Source organism: Colletotrichum scovillei (genome assembly GCF_011075155.1).
Source record: "Colletotrichum scovillei strain TJNH1 chromosome Unknown Contig00006, whole genome shotgun sequence".
NCBI lineage: Eukaryota > Fungi > Ascomycota > Sordariomycetes > Glomerellales > Glomerellaceae > Colletotrichum > Colletotrichum scovillei.
In genome coordinates this window covers 4,130,791-4,148,091 of record NW_023336264.1, presented here as the reverse complement: position 1 = coordinate 4,148,091, position 17,301 = coordinate 4,130,791, and the positions used below count along the sequence as shown (strand labels likewise).

At 54.3% G+C, this 17,301-nt stretch overlaps 4 protein-coding genes across 4 annotated transcripts; 1 reads left to right on the top strand and 3 right to left on the bottom strand.

Moving 5' to 3' along the window:
- Positions 1 to 2,045: 2,045 nt before the first annotated feature.
- On the bottom strand, positions 2,046 to 5,940 carry HER10_EVM0011947 (uncharacterized protein). Its single transcript, XM_035481355.1, has 2 exons — positions 5,145 to 5,940; positions 2,046 to 5,088 (listed from the first exon to the last, which is right to left on the bottom strand). The coding sequence occupies exons 1-2, from the start codon at positions 5,219 to 5,221 to the stop codon at positions 2,325 to 2,327; spliced, it is 2,841 nt and encodes a 946-aa protein (XP_035333439.1). The 5' UTR covers positions 5,222 to 5,940; the 3' UTR covers positions 2,046 to 2,324.
- Positions 5,941 to 7,663: 1,723 nt separating this feature from the next.
- On the bottom strand, positions 7,664 to 10,764 carry HER10_EVM0009990 (large neutral amino acids transporter small subunit 1). The gene is made up of 4 exons (XM_035479460.1): positions 9,699 to 10,764; positions 9,482 to 9,643; positions 9,050 to 9,425; positions 7,664 to 8,991 (listed from the first exon to the last, which is right to left on the bottom strand). Exons 1-4 carry the CDS (start codon positions 10,470 to 10,472, stop codon positions 8,717 to 8,719), a joined length of 1,587 nt encoding a protein of 528 aa, XP_035333182.1. The 5' UTR covers positions 10,473 to 10,764; the 3' UTR covers positions 7,664 to 8,716.
- A 1,424-nt stretch (positions 10,765 to 12,188) lies between these two features.
- HER10_EVM0003571 (ribosomal protein L4/L1) lies at positions 12,189 to 14,143 on the top strand. The gene is made up of 3 exons (XM_035473243.1): positions 12,189 to 12,668; positions 12,960 to 13,110; positions 13,212 to 14,143. The coding sequence occupies exons 1-3, from the start codon at positions 12,464 to 12,466 to the stop codon at positions 13,909 to 13,911; spliced, it is 1,056 nt and encodes a 351-aa protein (XP_035332402.1). The 5' UTR covers positions 12,189 to 12,463; the 3' UTR covers positions 13,912 to 14,143.
- A 73-nt stretch (positions 14,144 to 14,216) lies between these two features.
- HER10_EVM0004109 (aromatic amino acid aminotransferase) lies at positions 14,217 to 17,077 on the bottom strand. The gene is made up of 4 exons (XM_035473762.1): positions 16,623 to 17,077; positions 15,611 to 16,253; positions 15,144 to 15,503; positions 14,217 to 15,067 (listed from the first exon to the last, which is right to left on the bottom strand). Exons 1-4 carry the CDS (start codon positions 16,777 to 16,779, stop codon positions 14,383 to 14,385), a joined length of 1,845 nt encoding a protein of 614 aa, XP_035332462.1. The 5' UTR covers positions 16,780 to 17,077; the 3' UTR covers positions 14,217 to 14,382.
- Positions 17,078 to 17,301: the final 224 nt, after the last annotated feature.

Here is a 17,301-nt window from a genome sequence, read left to right as displayed (position 1 = left end):
CTGGACTGCGAAGGGAAGAATTAAACAAGAGAAGCCTGAAACAACCGGACACGAAGAGAGCACTCGACCAGGAGTAAAGAATGGAATAGACTTGTAAACAAGTCTTCGCAACGGTCTCGCGTTGACGAAAAAGAAAGGAATGCTTCAGAGACAATAGTCAATGAAGCCGAGATGGAGCACAGGAAGGGTAAGGGTTGAGGGGGGAAAGAGGAAGAGACCGGAATGACGTGAAGGAGAACAACAAGAGAGACAGACTGGAGGGAAAGGAGGGGACATTCGACCCCCATGACTGAGTTTGGACGACTTCGTCGAACATTCAACGTCGTGACCGATTTTCTGCTGCGTCAACCCCCGTACACGACGTTTCCGAACCCCAGGCGCCCTTGTCATCGTGTCGCACCGCCATGAACTCTCCCACCCCTTTTTTTCACTAAGGTACGGATAGACAGCGACGATAAGAGACAAGGGACTGTAGAGTTGTGGGCAAGAAGCGAGGCGAGCGAGGCTGTGCGTTCGGGTACGGGGAGAGATGAAACCGTTGCGGTTCGAACTTGGCAGCCTCTCCGTCTCAAGATTGGCCGCGGAACCCCCTTGCGACCACAGACGTGTAACCGGAAGCCAAAAGAGACGAGTAAACATTTTAGACTTGTGTTGCCAAGCCTCTGGAAGATCTGGATCTCCTTGGTGGAACGGTTATTTGGTTTGCAGCTTTTGCGGCGGGTTGAGCAAAAATGATTTCCCTGAGTTTGGGGCCTCCATGACGAGGAGTTCGCGATACAGAATTCATGTTGGAGAACTGGAGAACAGACGGCCCATCACTCTAAACTTGGAAGTTCTGTGGGTAATGATCCGACCTTTTAGCAGATGCAGGTTGGTTCTCCTGTATGAGAGGGAGCCCGAATACACTGGACGACGCATAGCTGCATGCAAACTGGACTTGCTGCAGTCGTGCAGACGGGAATCCGATGTTGCTTGCTGCAGTACTCTCTCTGTGTGCAATGTTGTAATTCCAAGGTTGAGATCCATTTTGACGTTCGGCAAAGTTGGCTGTCACGCATGCAAGCAACGCCCAGGATTATCTGAACCACACCCCCGAGGGAACCAGGCCTGTGCGTCACACCCACCCCCTCTCGCATCGTTCTCCCACTCGTCGTTAACGAGGAACTGCTGCATGACTATTTTCGTTCTCGCCTGCCAAATTCAATGTTGGGATGGTTCATGGCTTGTGACTCTACCAGAAAACCCCCCAAAAGATGTTCTGCGCCACAAATGCCGGGTTTCCCTTTCTCGCAATGCATTACCATTCAAGGTTCGTAAAGGGAGAAGAGACAAATATCTCAAATAGTGCCGCGCCCCTCATCACGCTAGTTGGCCATCTCTACCTTTGATCGACCGAGGCGAGGTCAATCAAGACTCAAAACGACTGTTGAGCACATGGACCGCGGATCCCGAGGTACGAGATCGAACTTTTACTCCGAAAGACGCATGGACCACTTGAATCACTCCTCGTCTACGAAGTATTACTGTTTCTTCGTGGACAAGTAGAACTTATCTGTTTCGTGCATTGCCATCAAAATGCCACATCGTGTCATGGAAGCAGGTATACCAACATGTCGCTGGAGCTGCGACTCGGAGCCTCGAGCAAAAGAAAGCACTGCACCATCTACACGCGGAGGCCGACAGCTGTCAACCGTCAGCATAGAGTCGTAAAATGACGCCGCAGAGTCGTAGCAGCCACCGATCTGCAAGTCCTCCCGTTTCGGGAAGCCGTTGGACCGGTCGTCTTGCTTCTGTGGTTCCGGGACCTTGATGGACGGAACGGTCGTATAGCAACGCATGTCAATTCACCGTCACATCTGGGTGTGAAGTCCAGCCCACTTTAGCCTGCGATGTTCTTGAGTGATCGAATACTGAGCCGAATGGTCTACAAACCATCCCAAAGGTTGATCACCCAGTACTAATGCCTTCAGCAAAATTAACAGGCTTAGCCTATACATCTTGTCTCACGTGCAGGAGTGACTACATCTTTGCAACCTTAATTAATCTCCTATTTGAATAATGTAAATTTATCACTGCAATACAGAGGCAAGCTTTGTAACCGAAGACATCTAGCCCGAAGCTAGGGGAGAAGGGTACGCCATATCAACGCATCATGGCAGGGCTTCCACTATCCACAGTGGCAGTTCCAATTTCGTACAGACGATTATTTTCTCCATGTACTCATAAGTCTCCTAGAGGCTCTATGACATTATGGGCCGTGGTATAAACTGATTCCAACCACATGCTCGTCCGTTTCTCATGTTCATTTCATTCATACGCATTCATCATTCCCATTTTTCCCATTCCTCGAGTAGCTTCTTGCTCTCCTCTCGCGCCCATTGCGTCCTCTCCTGCTCTAGTTTCGCCATCCTCTTGTACGTCTCCGTAAACATCTTTTGCCGCTCAATCACCTTGGTCTCGAGATACTTCGGCTCGTTACGACGGCATGCTTTGTCGAAGACAGCCCTCATCCTGATAGAATACAGCTGACACGACGCCTCTTCTAAGCGCTGTGGCTTCACATAAAAGTTCCTCGCAATGACGTTGCCGTCTCTCAGTTGAGGCGCCACCACCTCGTCGAAACAGTCACCGCAGACGGTGAACTGGGGAAGGAACTGCATGACGTGCCAGTTTTGATCATAGACTGGGTTGTCCTTTGAGCACTCTGCAAACACGGAAAGGTTTTCGATGTCTGTCACAAGCTTCGCGATGTTGGGCGCTTGTGTTGTTGCGAGAGCGAGATCTGAGGTCGTCTCGAGCGCATCGAAATACATCACGAAACGCTTTCGATCGGGATTAAAGTGCATCGAGCACACGCTCCTCGTTGGCTGCGCCGTGGGGTGGAGCGTGACGAACAGGCCTATCAGGTTGGGAAGTAGTGCCTCGATGGTTTTGGCACATTCGTAACAGACGGTGAAGTCTGGCATCGTCATCTGCGTATACGGATTCTTGATCGAGTACCAAACGCGGGTATTCCGACGGTCTCCCGAACAGGGCTGAATACTGCTAGTCGCCTTGCTGGTGACATTGGCGACCTGGTAGAATAGGCGCAAGTCCGTCAAACGATTCTTCAACGTCAACAGCCACGCAATGTGATACCACCCAATAGAGCCGAAATCGCAGGCAATTGGCTTGTCCATCGGCCGGAACAACATGGGCATAAAGTCATTGCGGAACTCGGTGTTGAGGAACACTCCGTTGTAGCAGTCTGGACAGATGTTGAAGTTGTCGCACCTTGGCAGACTAAGCCAATCAGCCTTGCCTACGATGCCCTTCTTCCGGGGGCAATCGGGGAAGTCAGATACGCCGCCGCGGTCTGCATCGTGCGAATACCGTCGGTAGCTACCCCTTGATCCGTCAACGACTGGTGCGCCCTTGGCCGGGTCAAATTTGGCTGGTGGCCACGCTTCCATTGGCGGAATTGTTTGACTTAGATTGGCCCTCCTCTCGGGCGATCGTCTTTTTTCTGTAGGGCTCCGTGGTCCAGCAGGAGCAGGCATGGCAGGCATGACCGCTGGCACTATCACTGGGTTGTTGAAGGTAGATGCCCGAGACCTTGAACGCGCTCTTGAAGGACGCGACTCGGGATCGCGGACACTGAGGCGGCTTACTCTAGGCAACAGGTCGTCATCAGGGTATGGAACAGACTTCTCCTTGATATCCCCATTATCCCTGGGTTCCCTTGTTACCGGGAATGTTTGTGAGGATCGAGGCGGAGGAGGAGGCGGAATGTCGTCGGCAAACGACTTTGTGGAGACTCGTGGAGATGGCATCACAACTTCTGCCGGGGGAGGCCTCGATCTTGACCTTGCCGACTGAGATGGCTTCAGCTGAGCAGGGCTCAGCAAAATGTCCTTATCTTCTTGTTCTACAATCGACTTTCTCCGCCGAATATTGGCTGTTCGTGGAGTTTGCGCGTAATCGCTGCTGCTGGAGCCACTGTCGTCTCTGCGTCGTGGAGTATCGCGCTTGGAATTCGATGTCCTCTTCGAGCCACCATCGCGCTCACGCTCACGCTCACGCTCACGTTCACGCTCGCGGTCGCGGTCCAAACGATCATACGGCGGCGAAGGATCCTTCTTCTGTGGCCGTTCACCACGCGGCACCACCCGTTCTCGTTGGTAACGAGGAGACTCGTTCAACCTGTCGCCGGACGCAACTCTTGATTCCTTTGGAGGAGAGTCAATATTAGTGTTGGAACGACGCGTTGGCGGCGGGTTCGATGATGCGTTTTGCCGTGTGTAGTTGTCGTCGAACCTTCTGCTATCTTCGGCTAGATTCGAACGGCTTCTCTGGGGCCGCGGTGCACCATTCCGACCAGACTGCGAATAGTCGTAGTACACTTTCTCGCGCCCACCTGTTGCATGCTTGATCACCTGTGGTGAGAGAAGAGGCTCCTTGGGCTGTCTCTTGTCGTCCTTTGGTGAGAAGTAATCGGTAGATTGTTGCTCCACACGAGTCGCAGATTTTGTCCGCTCATGTTTACGAGGTCGGATCTCCTCGTCTTTAACATCAGTCTCAATGCGCGGAAGCTCTTGTCTGCTCTTTTTCTTTTCGAGATCTGGTCGCTTGTGTTGATTCAGACCCTCGACTGGGGGAGCCCGGTATTTTCTGCCAGTGTTCGCTTCGTAGTTTGCTCCGTAGTCGTCCTTGGTCTCAGGCTTAGCATGACGCGAGCGTTCGGCAGCGCGTGCTTTGGCGTCGTCTGACGAATCTTCATCTTCTGTCCCGCTCGTAGACTTTGGTACTAGGACGAATCGGCGTTCGGGATTGTGTTCGTGTACCTCCATTATGATGGGGTATTGATCGGCATCACCTCGCGATGGAGGCTCGGTGTCGCTCACAAAAGAGGCGGCGCTGCCGTGCTCTTTTTGGAGCGCTTCGGTCTCATCTTCGACTGTTGGCGGGGGCGGAAAGTGTTTGCGACGGGTGAGCCTCAATGGCGGGTCGAAGGACCTGGGTACTAGCGGATCCGGGTTGGAGGCCGGTCGGGTAATATTGGAGATGCTGGAGACATGAGGAGGAACGGCCGGAGCATCCGTGCTAGGTCTGCGACTTGGGTAAGACATGATATACAGCAGAGATGTAGGGGCAGATGGGCTTACTGCTTGGGAGTTTTGGCCCTAGAGGTTGTGAAGAAGCCCGTCTGTAAAAGATCTTCTATGTTGCGTGATTCGCTCATATTCGGAGAGTTGGGGTGCCAGATGGGAACGAAAACTCAGACAGATTGTCGGGACTTTGAAGGCATCGTGTGTCTCTGCAGCTGACGAGGACGGGAGCGAACGACCCCGGTCTCTCAGGCGGTTGTCGCAGCCTTGCGCAACGTTTCGTTTCTTCCGCTGAGGTGTGTTTTCTGGCCTTGGTCGCACTGAATATTGGTAATTGTGGCAGGCGGTGGTGTTGCTTGTCCAAGGCAAGATATGTACGGATCGAGATATAAGTAGCGGTGTCGCGTCAGCGCACACGAAGGCAGACCTGGACAAGGACGTAAGAGTCGTGAAGCGTTCCGACTGGCCGGGCGGTGGGGGAGTTGTAGTTGTCGGTATTGAGATTGAAGGAAAGCTAAGAGGTGCGGAAGATTGCTACCACGACGAATTCCCCCAAAAACGGCTGGGAATGGATAGACGGGCTAAATTCAAGAAGGCGTCTTGTTTGGTGTCAGGCGGGGAGGGGGAAGGTGGGATGTGGGAAGCGTTGAAGATGCGGCGTAGGTGCAAGTCCTTATTTGAACATGGGCGACAGGGGGGTGTGGATGATGAGGAGGGGGGAGGGAATACTGAGGGTGGGAAAGTGTTGTCGTTTTGGTGCCCCTCCATGATGACGGGGTGCGGCGCAGGTGTGCAGACTAGAGGTAATTTGTATCCCCACCCGACGGGCTGCTGTGGTGGTGCTGTGGTGCTGGCTCCTGCTGTGCACGCGTGTGTTTATCCCGGGCTGGGCTGGGCTCTCTTTCTTTCCCGCCCTGCCGTCCATTCCATCTAAGGAACCTTACTCCGTACGGATACAGATACAAGATACATTGGATGTTACTCCGTACGAACCTGGGAGAAGATACCAAGACACCTCAGCCGGAAAGCAGGCACGTAGGAAGGGCCTTCCTGGTCTTGTCATCTAGCCAGCCAGCGCAGTGCTCCAGCTGCCCCGGGCGTTCGATGGCTCTTTCCAGGATTGCCTGTTCGGTGCCCTCCGCCGTCGCCATTCAGGGCAGGAACACAGCTTCACAGTCAGTGCCCTGCGGTCACCGAGGTGACACCGTTCCCAAGACGCAACTCTCTGATGTTGGATTCAGAGTTTCGAGGGCACGGGAAGATCCTCCTCGCAGCTTGTCACAACAAAACCTGCCGCTCTGGGCCCCGACGACCGAACTATAGCCTCCCAGCCTCACATATTCCTCCCCGTCTGGTTCGGTCAACCGACTGGCTCTCTCTCTCTCTCTCTCTCCGTCTGTGGGAGACCACCAGTGCCATTGCATTGCATTGCCGTTTTCCAACTTCCAACAACAAACAAACCTCGCCAGGTTTCCCTCTCCACCTGCAGCCATGCAGCCTACGTGTTGTTGACCTACCTACCTACGCACACCTCCTCTCTTCTGTTTACGAATGCTCTGTCGCACTGAGTATCTGTTCAGCAATACAGAAATACAACGAAAAGACACAAAGCATTACTCAATTCTTCGGAATGGATGGTGGCGATGACTCGATCCGAGATGCACCATTTCCACACTTTCTTTCGCCCTTGCTACTCGCCCTCCCCGACCTGCATACGAATGATGGCAAGATGGCCATGCCCATGGCGCATCTTGCAGATGGAGCCCTTTAGCCCCCCTCCCAACGTCCAAGGTCAAAGCCTAAGAAACGTTCGAGCGTGCGGACGGCCCAAGGCCAAAGTGCATCGGCATCGACCAGTATCCACTTTCCACCCGGTTCTCACCTCCGGCCTACCTAGCTTGATACCTTCTTGCATATGCTGGGAACCTGTTTAGGGCAACTGACGCTGTCGATTCGACCGTCCACCTGCGATGAGGCCTGGCACGGTACCACGACAGCCTGCCGTCCCTGCCTGCATTTCAACCCTTTCCACGGTTGCACGGATTTGCCCTGACGGGGCCCGACCCTGATCTTTGCACACCTTTGAGGTTACAATGCCCGTCTACAGATAGGCACTCAACATGAAGACAAATTGGTTGTAATTCGTTGGTTGTGGTCGATCAAGAAAGAACATCCGATGACTAGGGCAAACTAAGCATACGGTTACGAGGGTTCTCCAAACGAGACTCCAACGGTCCATCTGTCATTGGCCCAGAGCGACAGCAGCATGCGCCACGCGGCGTTGCCGTGTACTCTTGGTGAGGTCAGTTAACGGCCGACTAGTCGCCGTGAAGGTGAGGAGCGAGGCTTAGTCTACGTTGGATTCCATGCCTGGCACCACGGTCAATTCCCAAGGCCCGCTCCTCTGGTCAACGAATGCCGACTGCCCGTTCTACGATGTGACGAAATTCAGACATCAAGCAACACTTCCCGTTCCCCCGGACGGCGTTGAGTTCGTATCTTGGTAATAAGACGGGCATCGACCCTATCCGCCCGTTGCCGTATACTACGTAGTTTCGCGGAAACAATAGTGTGAAGTGAAACGCATTGCCCTTTATCTTTCGTTTCTGGCACTAATCTATGACAGAGAAAATGCAACATCCAAGGTCACCTTACGTATCTTTTTGCTGAAAAGTTAGCAGAGGTGCTGTGGCCATGTCAGACGTCGTCCTACCTACCCACCCCCACACCTCCTCCAGGCTGCGAGACTCGCCTCTTCTCTCCCCCCTCCATCCCATAACGGGGTCATGCACACGGCTAGCTGCCGCAATTGTTGGATAGCAAAAGTCTGCGCTTTCTAGAATACCCAAAGTCTCCGACGTCTTAGAGCTGCAGCTATCTACGCCAGCTCGTCATTCAGACTACCACCGACACCCTTCAACTCCGATGATCTGCATTGAGAAAGAGCGGTGGGATTTCAGTGCAACGCTTCTCACGCCACAACGACGGTTTCCGTTCAACATGATCAAAAGTTCAAATCTTGGGCGACTTTGACATTGCCAATCACTTAAAGATCTCAAGTCAATTGTGCCGAAGCTAACTGCGGTGGCCCCTGGTTGCGGTCATCCAAGCTCTTCAGACACCGTGCATTTTGCATCGTCTAGCGTGTCCACAAGCCTATCTTTGGGGCCACGGCGGCCATCCCCTGACGTCTTTGAATAGCATCAAATTGGTACAGTTTCACCACGCCTTCCACTTGACTGGGAATAAGGAGGCATCCAGGCCCGACACGGACCGTGCTACTGCCCAAAGTTCCACAGACCTCTCCGCCTCCGGTATCCAACGTGCCTAACGCCTGTCGATTAACCGCTGACACTCGACTGCGACTTGGCCAGCTGTGGGGAAGTAGGCCGAATTCACAGCCAGCGGGAGGTGTGCTGTTCCATTCTGCGAGTCTGTTCCGCAATAGCAGCTTCGGCAAGCCTTTACCGGGTCACAGACTTCGAAGACTCAGGTCTGACTAGAGAGCGTGCTTGAGAGGACAGTCCAAGCTTCGGGGCGGACAGGCCAGCCGTGTATGACTGCTCCGGCCGGGGGAGCAATGCAGCTGCCGCACGATCACAACGGAAATATGGATGGCTGGGCGAGCCTCATCTGGTCTCTGGGTAGGTGAAGCCGCGCAAGCCAAACCTGAGCGAGAAGAAGCCGATGCCGAGCAAGGCGACCAAGAGAATAGCCCCTCCCTGCAGAGGTTCTGAGATGACTCCTCTAACGACCAATAGGCCACTGATGGCGCTAAAGATGACAGGATTGATGAGCCAAGTGCTATACTCGGCGGCTTTCGCCCCCGGTACGCGGCCGTCTCTTCTACGGAGAAGTATGAGGCCAACGGCTGAGGAGAAGAAGATCATATACGCCGCCAAACCTGGAACATGTGTCAGTTGATAATTCTGTGCGATTGCTTTCCAAACGGAGAGACTCACCGATAAAAGTAACAAGCCCATTGAAGCTTCCGACAGCTACATATACGATTGACAAGGCACAGTTCAACATAAGGGGGAGCAGTGGCACGTTTCTCCTCCATCGACGGTTCTGGGTCCAGGACAAGAAACCCTTGATAGGTCCTCGGACCAGTCTCGGCGTAGACGAAAGATATTCATCGACACACACAGCCTCGTCTTTTTCGTGGCTACAGTGCAGATTTGCCAGGATCGAAGGGAAATATCCCCTCTGACTAGCAACAACGACGAGCTTGGCGGTCGCAAACACGTTGGAGTTCAAAGCACCCATTGCCGAAATGGACACTATAATGCAAAAGAGAAGCCCAGCCCAAGTTCCAAGGATCCTGTTGGCGAACTCCTATTCTCGGGTTAGCCTTACAAATTATCTCAATCCGGCTCGCTTGTGAAGCTTACCACCGCGACGGTGCTGCTTGTCCGCATGACGCTCATGGGTAGGCAGACATACAGAGCCGCGTTCATCAGCATGAAGCCGATGATCACCACAATCATGGAGCCATTAATCACGAGGGGCAGATCTCTCCTTGGATTTTTCATGTCTCCCAAGACAAAACCAACCTGCCGGGTTATCAGTTTCCATCCACTGTCAGAGTGAACGAGCAGTCAAACTCACCATTTCCCAGCCGGCATAACACCACAGAGCTCCAAACGTTGCGGTTCCAAAATCACCTAGCCACTCCCAAAGACTGATTTCTCGCTGCTCAGGAGCCTGACCAAACCATCCATACTCGGACGAGGGCACACCCTCTCCGTGACCAAAGGCCCAGACGCCGCAGCCAAGGACGATGATGATAGTCAGAGCCGTCATCTTTAAAAAGAGAAACAAGTTGGCCGCTTTTGCGCCCGCGGTTGCACCCAGGCAATTAACCAGTGTCATGGTCACGATGCAGCTCGCCGCCACCACCTTTGATACCCAAGGCGGCAGCGTCTCTTGGTCGGCCACAAAGGCCTCGGTCAGATAATCCGCGAAAATTGTCGCAATCATTGAGTTCGCCGCGGGCTTGATGATGGTGCACCAGACCCAGGTGAACAAGAACCCGGCAAACTCGCCGTAGCAGGCCCGCAGGTATTCCTGGATGCCGCCATTATTGGGGATGCGTAACCCGAGTTCGATGAAGGAGGCGGCGCCCGTCCAGACGAGAAGACCACCAAAAAGCCAGGCCAAAAGGCCGTATCCTGGCGCAGTGACAAATTGGCTAATTTGCGAGGGTACGCTGAAGATCCCCGAGCCGATTTGTAGGCTGATAACGATTGCAAGGCCGTTGAAGAGGGTGAGCTTGTGTGACGCCGACGCCGCCGACACTGCCGGGGAAGTATCGTGGGATCTTGCTGTTGCCGGGGGCCGTTGGAGAAACGGCGAGGTTTCGTCAGTGCGGAGGTCCGCCATTATCGGAGGAGCTGACTTTGAGTTTGCTCAGCTTAGAGCCGAGGGGCGTTAAGTCTTACAAACGACCTTTGAAATCCATGCAAGGTGAGTGGTGGGATCCCAGAAGCTTGATTTCGACGTGTTTGAGTTCACTCCTTTCTCAGTCTCGTAAACAGCGTTTTACGAATTCATGAGAAAAAACATACAAGGGGAGGTAAGTCGAGTCTAAAAGTAGACCAGCTCGGGTATAAAGCAATAGGCTCGGATGCCGACTGTGAGGAAAAGGGTTCGTTCGATTGCGACACTGGACGCGTAGCATTTTACCTTATCTCTGGAGCAGTTGACAGGGATCTTTGCGCCCTGTCTGGGGTCTGATAGCATGATTCCGGGTAGCCTTTGGCAATCTGCATCTAATCAGATCCGGCTACTCTTCATCCTCATCACTGGTGGGAAAGATAGCGGACTATTTCCTGTTGCCCGTGAGCTGTGTGCACATTGGTTCTGAGAGGCTTCCAAAGGCTTGATTCGCGAGTTGTGACATACCGGCCAGCATGCAACTTCACACGAAGTGCGAGACAGTAACCGTTGGCGCTTGACTACCGATTGGAGCAGGCTTAGAGGAAGGGAGTTGGAAAAGAGATTATACCTAGTCATTCCGAGGCAGGACTCAACAAGAACAAATACCCCATCAGCCCTGATGGTCTAGCGGTATGATTCTCCCTTAGGGTCATCACGACACGTCTGGGAGAGGTCCCAGGTTCGAATCCTGGTTAGGGCCCAATCCTTTTGCATTTTGGCTAAAATTGTCAGTATGGACTTGTTTTTGACTGATACTTCTGCTGGAACTTCATTTTGGCGTTGCATGGGCCTGGTTGAGCGTGGGGGTCAGCAAAGAGGTATTTGCGGTCACCCGCTTGCACTTACACGGATGTGTAAGAAACCATCTACTAGATGTGTGCAACCCACTCACTATGCATACAATACATCAAGGGAAAAGATGGAGCTGGTCAATAATTATATCCAGAAGCTTAGCAGCTGCAGCTGGGTTTCGAAAACAGCTTTTGTATGTGTTCTGGGGGCGATGTACAGGAGAATATGTCCTGTCTATAGGGCATGACACTACAGTTTGACAATATCTCACTCCGACCTGGCATAGGTAGGTATTTTCAGTCAGTAATTTTGTATTGATACGTATTTGTTCTGGGCAAACGTAGGTATTGAATTTTCCTGAGATTTGGAGCAGCAGACTTGTCAAAGAATGCTAACGAATCGAAACATTGCCCAACACTGACAGACGCTCGAGAAACAGAGCTTTCGTTGCTGGAAATGGAGGCGAAGTGTTTGCGGTGTGCTTGGCATCAACCTCCTGGTATGCACCAGAACTATTCTCAACTGCGAATGCCAAACCGAGACGCATTGAACTTAATCTCATATATGATGAGATTGAGATTGTTGGGTCAACTGGCATCAACGTAGGTTATAAAAGTTGGTCAAGTGCCCAGCGCACTCCAAGGATGCGGTAAAGCGGGCTTTAAAGATCTGGAGAGACCCATTGACCCGAGTCCCGCCGCCCGTCCACACCGTCCTCCGGCATTCCGTTGCGAAGGTGAAAGGTGGGGCGATTACTGTGCCAGAGCAGTTTGAGGAAGCACTGTGCCCCCGGTGTCTCACGTGATTCGAGCCGGGCTTCGCTAACAGGTACCTTGGTACCTGGGTACCTAGGGTCTCCGCCGCCCACACCGATTTTTTTTCTCACATTGTCGTGTGAAATTGATCGCGAAGCCAAAGTGCAAACTTCAACCCCGTCACTAACCAGCAGCCACTGAAGCCCACCGTTGACCCAGGTAAGCTCAATTTTCTTTGCTCCCTGATTCTCTACGAAAAAAATCCGAATTCTCCATATTCAAGCAAGGCGTCTCGGCAAATTTCAATTCTTTTCTTGTCCTCCATTATCATCAACTAACCATTTGTGCTTCTTTTCTCTTTTCACAGGTCAATCAACGATCAACACAATGGCTTCGAGACCTACCGTCACCATCATCGGCAAGGATGGCAAGTCCTCCGGCAACACCCACACCCTGCCGGCTGTCTTCCTGAGCCCTATCCGTCCCGATATCGTCCAGGAGGTTCACAAGGGCCTGGCCAAGAACAAGCGCCAGCCCTACTCCGTCAGCGAGAAGGCCGGTCACCAGACCTCTGCCGAGTCTTGGGGAACTGGTTAGTCGACACCTATCCGGAGCGAGAGCGTCACGAGGGGAGGATCTTCGAATTTTTCAGCTGGAGTCGTGGAACCGAAAATTCGACGGGGAAGGAAAGGCAATCGGGACCTCGCGACAGACATCTGGGAAGGGGGTTTCGATACAACCTGCCACGAGGTGGATGTCCGAGGGCCCGAAGCGAAAACTTTCTCGACGAATTGGAGGATACCCGACCGACTGAGAAAACAGAGGACTTGATCGAAGACGTCACTCTGAGAGGGGAATAATTGTGCTGACAGAAACACCACAGGTCGCGCTGTTGCCCGTATCCCCCGTGTCTCCGGTGGTGGTACTCACCGTGCCGGTCAGGCCGCCTTCGGTAACATGTGCCGTTCCGGCCGCATGTTCGCCCCTACCAAGACCTGGCGCAAGTGGCACGTCAAGGTCTCCCAGGGCCAGAGGTGAGATTTTTTTTCCATCTCCAGATTCTTCACCACCCCCACTGCGGGGATCGTGAAGATCGAGCGAAAAGCGCAGCGTTCCTAATAGGCATAATCTACAGACGTTACGCTACCGTTTCCGCCATCGCCGCCTCCGGCGTTGCCCCCCTCCTTCAGGCCCGCGGTCACCAGGTCTCCAACGTCCCTGAGGTCCCCCTGGTCGTCGACTCTGCTCTCTTCGAGAACGCCGCTGTCGCCCGCACCTCCGCCGCCGTCTCTCTCCTGAAGACCGTCGGTGCCTCCGACGACGTCGAGAAGGTCAAGAAGTCCAAGAAGCTCCGCGCCGGTAAGGGCAAGCTTCGTGGCCGCCGCCACCGCCAGCGCCGCGGCCCCTTGGTCATCTACGACCCCGAGGTCGACGGCAAGGAGCTCGTCACCGCGTTCCGCAACGTCCCCGGTGTCGAGACCTCCTCCGTCACCGCCCTCAACCTCCTCCAGCTCGCCCCCGGTGGCCACCTCGGCCGCTTCGTCGTCTGGACCTCTGCCGCCTTCAAGTCCCTGGACACCATCTACGGCACCACCACCCAGCCCTCCGCCCTCAAGAAGGACTTCCTCCTTCCCTCCAACATCGTCTCCCAGAGCGACCTGACCCGTCTGATCAACAGCTCGGAAACCCAGTCCGCCCTCAACGAGCCCAAGGGTTACGCCGTCACCCGCCGCTCCGCGGTCCAGAAGAAGAACCCCCTCAAGAACAAGCAGGTCATGCTCCGCCTGAACCCCTACGCCTCGGTATTCGCCAAGGAGGCTGCCCAGAAGAAATAAGCAATTTCTTACCTGGGACGGGTGTTCTGACGACAGTGGTGGAATGCAGGTTTCTGAAACGGACGGGGCTACATTTTAGCATGGTTTGTGCTTGAGGCGTAATGGCAACTAGGAAATGTTGACCTCAATTCATCAATGGACAAATGATTCCCTTGAATTCACACAACAAAAGTCTTGGTGTACTTTGGTCTGCCCCTGGACCGTGACGACTCTATTCCACGTGATTATGACCTTTTCTTGTTTTTTGTATCTTCTCTATTACGTAGTGACTGTAAGGTAGCTACAAAAAGTTTTCTAAACTCCATGGTGTACATCATATGTGAGCTGCAACCCACGTCCTCTCGTGTGCCACGCGGATGGTTTGGTTCATCAGATTCGTTAAATGTACGTCATTCTAAGGTGTATCCAAGGGGTCCTCAACATCCCATCAAACTACCCAAGTTGCCCAACCCCTCAAGCCCTTCCTCATCTTCACCCCTGGGCCAGAAAAAAGTCTCCTAGCAAGTCCTCCACCTCTTCCACCTTCTTGATCCTCCAGAACCTCTGAATCGCATCCGCCAACCTCTGCGCGCACAAGTCCACATTCTCCTCCGTCTCAGCAGCGAAACACAACCGGAAGTAAGCCCACCCCCTCTCCGCCCGGATCGCCGGCGTAGCACTAAAAATGAGCCCGGGGCTCACGAGCACGCGGTACGGCTTCTTGGTCGCAAAGAACATGAGCGCCGTCGAAAGCCTCTCCCCGTCGAGCAGAGGGATCCGCTCGCCGCCCGTCGCCATCCAGAGCGGGTGCGTCTCGAGCCGCAGCTTGAGCCAGATGAACATGCCGCCGCGCGGCCACGCGAACTCGTAGAGCTGCGTCTTGCTCACGACGCCCCAGTCGGCGTCGTCGGCGCTGCGCGGGGTCGACTGCTTGAGCTGGATGGACCCTTCGTCGAGGATGGTGCACATGCGGTTCATGCGGCGCTCGTAGACGCCGCGGAGGCCGGCGAGCCAGCGGACCCAGCCGTCCATCTTCCAGCCCTCGAAGGTCTGCTTCTGGCGCGAGGTGAGAGCGGCGAAGGCGGAGCGGGCGGCGGGGGGCTGGTCGCCCATGATGAGCTCTGCTACGGTGGATTGCACGAAGCCTGAGGGTTGCTGGGTGGTGACTTCGGTGATTCTGGAGAGACACGGTCATGTTAGTTTCGATGGTGTTTGAGTGACAAGTTGTAGTTGGATAGATAGATGGTGCATACCTCAGCAAGCGCTCAATGATGGCCGGCTGCGCCGTGATCCAGCCCATGCGGCATCCCGGCGCGATAGTCTTGGAGAAAGTGTCGAGGCGAATGACCCTGCCGTCCGTGTCGATGCTGAGGAATGAAGGGGTCAAGGAATCCAGGAACTGGTAGCCGGAAGACTTGGTGGGCTTGTAAGTCGGAGGAGAGGGAGAAGCCTCCAGGCCGCGCGACTTGGCTTCCTCAACGACCGCGGAGGGGTACTGCAGGTACCAGTACGGGTCGTCTTCGACAATGATGATGTCGTACTTGCTGGCGATGGCGTAAATCTCCTTGCGGCGTTCCACAGACAAGATACCGCTGGTCGGGTTGTGGCCCATTCTAGAAGCATCCCATGCCACGTGTTAGCCATGTTTCCTGTCTTACCTCTCAGAGCAACGATCCTCGTCCAAAAAGGGACAAAGCGAGAGAGAGAAGAACAAACTCACGTCACGGTGTAGATGAAATGCGGCCTCTTGCCATTCTTCTCATCCCACCCAGCCAACACCTCCTCCAACCCGCCAGGCCCGTTGGCGATCATGCCGCCGTCGTCCATCTCGACCGGCACGACCTGGATGCCCCGCGGCAGCGCCTGCGACAGGACCTGGCTGTACACAAAGACCTCGCACAGCATACCGGGCCGCTCCGCGGCAGCGTCCTTCGCGGGGCTCCACGGGTTCGTAATGAGCTCCAGCGTCTTGGAGAAGCCATCGGTCGCGCCGCAGCTGAGAATCACCTCCGGTCCGCCGAGGTACGGCACGTCCGGATGCAGGTGGTCCCGCGTGAACTGGCGGATGAAGGACCGGAGGGGCGGGTACCCTTCTGCCGTGCCGTACTGCAGCGCGGTGGCGACGTCGATGCGGCGGAGCGGGTCGCGGTCGTCGTCGGTGCCGGGGACGGTGACGTGCCGAGAGGCCTTGACATCTTTTTCCTTGTCCTGGCCCGCGACGGCGGGGGCAGTGCCCCGGATCGGGAGGGTGGTGGTGTTGCCGGTGGTGCCATCATCGGGAATCGGAGACGGTTCCCATCGTTCGGGCTTCGCGGCCTGCGCCTCGAGGGTGTCGAACGGGAACAGGCTCGAATGCGGCAAGCCTGTCATCGGGGTTCCGAAAAAGTGTCAGCGATTCATGCTTTGTCCGGGGTACCAAGGTTTGGCCGAAATCGGGATTGCGAATATCATTGGAGCGTTGACGCGCGATCCCGCACGTATACGTGATGAGCACGCAACGCAAGGTGCACATTACGGCATATATTGCGGCATCCTTCCCGTCTCACTGCAAGACGGGTAGGACAGATCGCGACAGCCCAAATCAATCTCATTGATGCCGTGCAACCTTCAAGGTGAAGCAACTCAAGAGAGTGGTAACGAAATGAAAAAAAAAAGTGCTGGTGTGAGACTCAAGTGAAGAAAAGAGAAAATTCCAGGGGTGAAATTGTGGTTTTTGGGGTTCTCTTACTAACCTCCAGCTAAATTTCCAATGCCAGGAATCTCAAAGTACTTGTAATACTCCTTCATCTTGCTGGGCTCACGCCTCTTGGTGACCTCGGAGAAGTGGTGCTCGAGGCTCAAGGGCGCCTTCTTGGACGAGCTGTCCACGGTGGCGGCAGACATCTTCATTGACGTTGGTATGGCGATACGATCGATGGTGACGGGGATGGTGGTGATGCTGCTAGCTGTCGCGTGCCTCGGCAGAGATAAGGCTTATACGATACCGTGGACGAATTGCACTGGACAACTCAATGTTGATAGTTAAGTTCTGTAATGCGAAGTACGATATACCAAAGTCTCAAGAGCCACCAACAAGACTATGAATCAAAAGCCAAGGAGGGGAAGATGAGAACGGACTTTGAAAGATAAGAAGTGTTGAGAAGTAGGCAAAAGATACCGAGAGAGAGCAAGCAACCGAATGAATGACAGTTCCGTGTCCGCCGTACCCCAGTCCACCACCACCCCCCGGATGGCTCCTCAACCCCCGGGATTACAAATCGTCATCCATCTTTCCAACGTGGAGTTTGTGTGTGTGAGTGCCCCGATAAGGAAGCTCAGGAACTACTTGTTGATAAGGCCAAGCCAAGAGAGCGCCCCGACTCGCCCGGTGGCTCTCCGCGGTGAGTGAGTGGGTAGGAGGGTACGTATCCA